General features: G+C 36.9%; 1 protein-coding gene across 1 annotated transcript; it reads right to left on the minus strand.

Moving 5' to 3' along the window:
• Nucleotides 1–254: 254 nt before the first annotated feature.
• On the minus strand, nucleotides 255–2,622 carry LOC18021595 (phosphoinositide phospholipase C 7; the record flags this gene model as incomplete). The annotated part of the gene is made up of 8 exons (XM_006403337.2): nucleotides 255–750; nucleotides 839–925; nucleotides 1,011–1,154; nucleotides 1,267–1,384; nucleotides 1,531–1,760; nucleotides 1,847–2,086; nucleotides 2,181–2,316; nucleotides 2,420–2,622. Coding segments are annotated over 8 exons (1,452 nt in total), but the record flags the coding sequence as incomplete, so codon positions are not given.
• Between the last annotated feature and the right edge of the window lie 129 nt (nucleotides 2,623–2,751).

The following is a 2,751-nucleotide window of genomic DNA, read 5'->3' on the forward strand; positions in this document are numbered from 1 at the left end:
CAGAATTGCAATTTAACATTTCATAATTTCGTTATGATGCAAAACGAATAAACAAAAACCAAAGAAATGTCCTCGCAAGTTTTTGCTTATATGTATCATGTTTATTCTTGTTTACTTCATTCAACCATTCAAATGTTACGGAACAATCTCAGTATCTCACTATAACCAAACTTACCAACCGAAATCACAAACTCGGTTGACTTACCTGTACCAGAACCGGTTTAAAGTGCTTAAATACTCACAACATATCTTGGCTCTGATTGGTAACCTGCAGAATGGCGGAATTGCGTTTTTAAACACAATTCCGCAGGTTATTTTTGCCAATCAACAAAAATCCGCGTAATGAAAAAATACACACAAAGTTTGCGTTTTTGCTTAACAAAAATACAAAGAAAAAGTCATTCCGCAGAAAAGCGACTGACTTATAAGTCGCTTAATGCCCTCATGTTTATATACTCACACAAACTCCAAGCGCACAAGAAGCTTCACGGATCTACACTTGACACCATCCTGGTTACGCAAAGGAACAGCACGTATTCCTTGCCTCAGTTCCCAGACCGGTAAGCATGTTTGGCCTCCAAAATCATCTTTCTCCGACATGTCATACTCATGCACCTCTATACGCAAAAGAGCAAGCTCTGGAACCGTTAATGGGAACTCAAAAACCTCGTCCCAACCTGGTATCCAATTATCCTCTAACGTTTTCGTCTTCCTCATCACCGTATCCGCCGGGACTCCAGCGATCCCGACCTGAAAATATTGTGAACGTTTTTATCAGTTTCACTGTTTTTTAGCCTCAAAACCAAAACTTTAAGGTTTTGCAGATCTTTTTTTATACCCTTGTATAAAAATCAGGTGGAGAATATCGATCAAAGTGTGTGTGCGGAAAATCGTAGTACCATCCCTCTCCCATGTATATAGTTACCTAGAAATATATATATAGAGACATCAAAAACAATATAAGTTCATGATGTTTATCAAAAAGAGAGAATAGAGGATAGATATCTGACCCTTAGTGTTGTTTTTACAGGCAATGTAGCTTCCGGGTCAAATACGGCGTCGGATTTCAGCAGAATATCGGGTTTCTTGATGTATCCACATCCTCCATTGGCTCTAAACATTCCTTGCATTACCCACAATGATCTTCCTTGTCCCTTCACAATATAGAATCATTCCAAGAATTCAGTATGTGGCTTTGAAAGATGATTTGATGTTCTGTTAAAGGGAATGGAACAGAGAAGATGTAAAAATATTAGGAGGAAACACCTGCATATTGAAAGCCACCATTTGAGCACCATGGCTCCAGCCAACAAGTGGATTGTAATTTGATGAAGTAATTCTAGTTCCTTTTGGGTAAATCCGAAGCACATTCCTCTGAGTAAACCTGAAATACTCCATGTATAAACAGAGTTTCTTAAAACACTTGGGAACATAATATGTTCTTTTGGAGACTTGGTTAAATGATTGATCTATGTAGGACTGATTTGAATCTTTTTGATGAAGATGAGCATGAATTCAAAAGAATAATACCTCACAATCTGTTTAGCATATTTTTCTGAGGCCTTTTCGAGCTGTTCTTCACTCAAGCTAAGCCGTCTTACTTTATCAGGATCCACTCTCAAACATTCACTCATTCCACCTTTCGGTTTCCCAGCTTGGATTGCAATCAAATTTTTATATTGTGGTGGCGCATTCTTCTTGAACGTATCATCATCATCATCATCTTCATCATCGTCATCATCATCTCCGTTTGAATCATTCTACAACAAGAAAGAAATAAAAACCAACTCATACATATGAAAAAAAAAAAACATGAAAACCAACATATGTTTCTACGTACACAAACCTTGTCATCACTTGTGTCCCTTGGAACAAAGTTTGGAACTTCTCTTCCCCAAACTTCTTCATCACCCAAAGTCTTATCTTTCTTCACCACATCCTCATCATCTTTTGCTTTCTTGTACTCTTTGGGAGGTTTTGTTGAGATGATAATACGCTTTTTCAAAGACGCAGGCGATGGGAACTCCTTTAAGCATTCCCCGGAAGGAGGAACAAACAACATTTCTCCAAATACTTCAGTAACCATCTACAAACACAACATCTCTAACCCATCATTATAGTAACCAACTAAAAGCAAAGAAAGCTCTCATAGAGAAATATGCCAAAAATAAAGCTCTCACCTCAGCAACTTTAGCCTGGAGTTTTGGTGTAAGATGATCTTCAAGAGTTACAACAACTGGATAATCAGAGACATCAAAGGCGTGTGTTCTAATAGCATTTAGACATCTGATCAGCTCCACAGGTGATGTTAGAGTCCTATTAAAAGAAACGGTCGGATACACTTTTAATATATATATATATATATATAAGAACAGAACAACAAACCATGATTCATTAGTGAGTAATAATAATATATGACCTTCCATGAAGAACATCGATACCATCTTCATCGGAGTTAGGCCAAAGATCAAGTTCAATAACCCTGACACCTTTCTTTAATGCTTGTATTATAGGTACTTCACTGCAGTCACTACTCAGCTGATTACCGGTTAAATACGAATTATGCCCTGTAAATATGAAATAATGTGATAATGGAGCATCCATGTCTTGATGCACCTGCAATAATAAAAAAAAAAAATCACATAATCAAGAATCAATATTCCTATCTAAATCAAAATTTCCTGCTACATTCTGAAGAGAGGGTAATGTGTAAAATCAGAAATTTGAGTATCAATCTCAATCGACTAAAAC

The sequence above is a fragment of the Eutrema salsugineum genome, unplaced genomic scaffold, assembly GCF_000478725.1.
Source record: "Eutrema salsugineum unplaced genomic scaffold, Eutsalg1_0 scaffold_16, whole genome shotgun sequence".
NCBI classification, from domain to species: domain Eukaryota; kingdom Viridiplantae; phylum Streptophyta; class Magnoliopsida; order Brassicales; family Brassicaceae; genus Eutrema; species Eutrema salsugineum.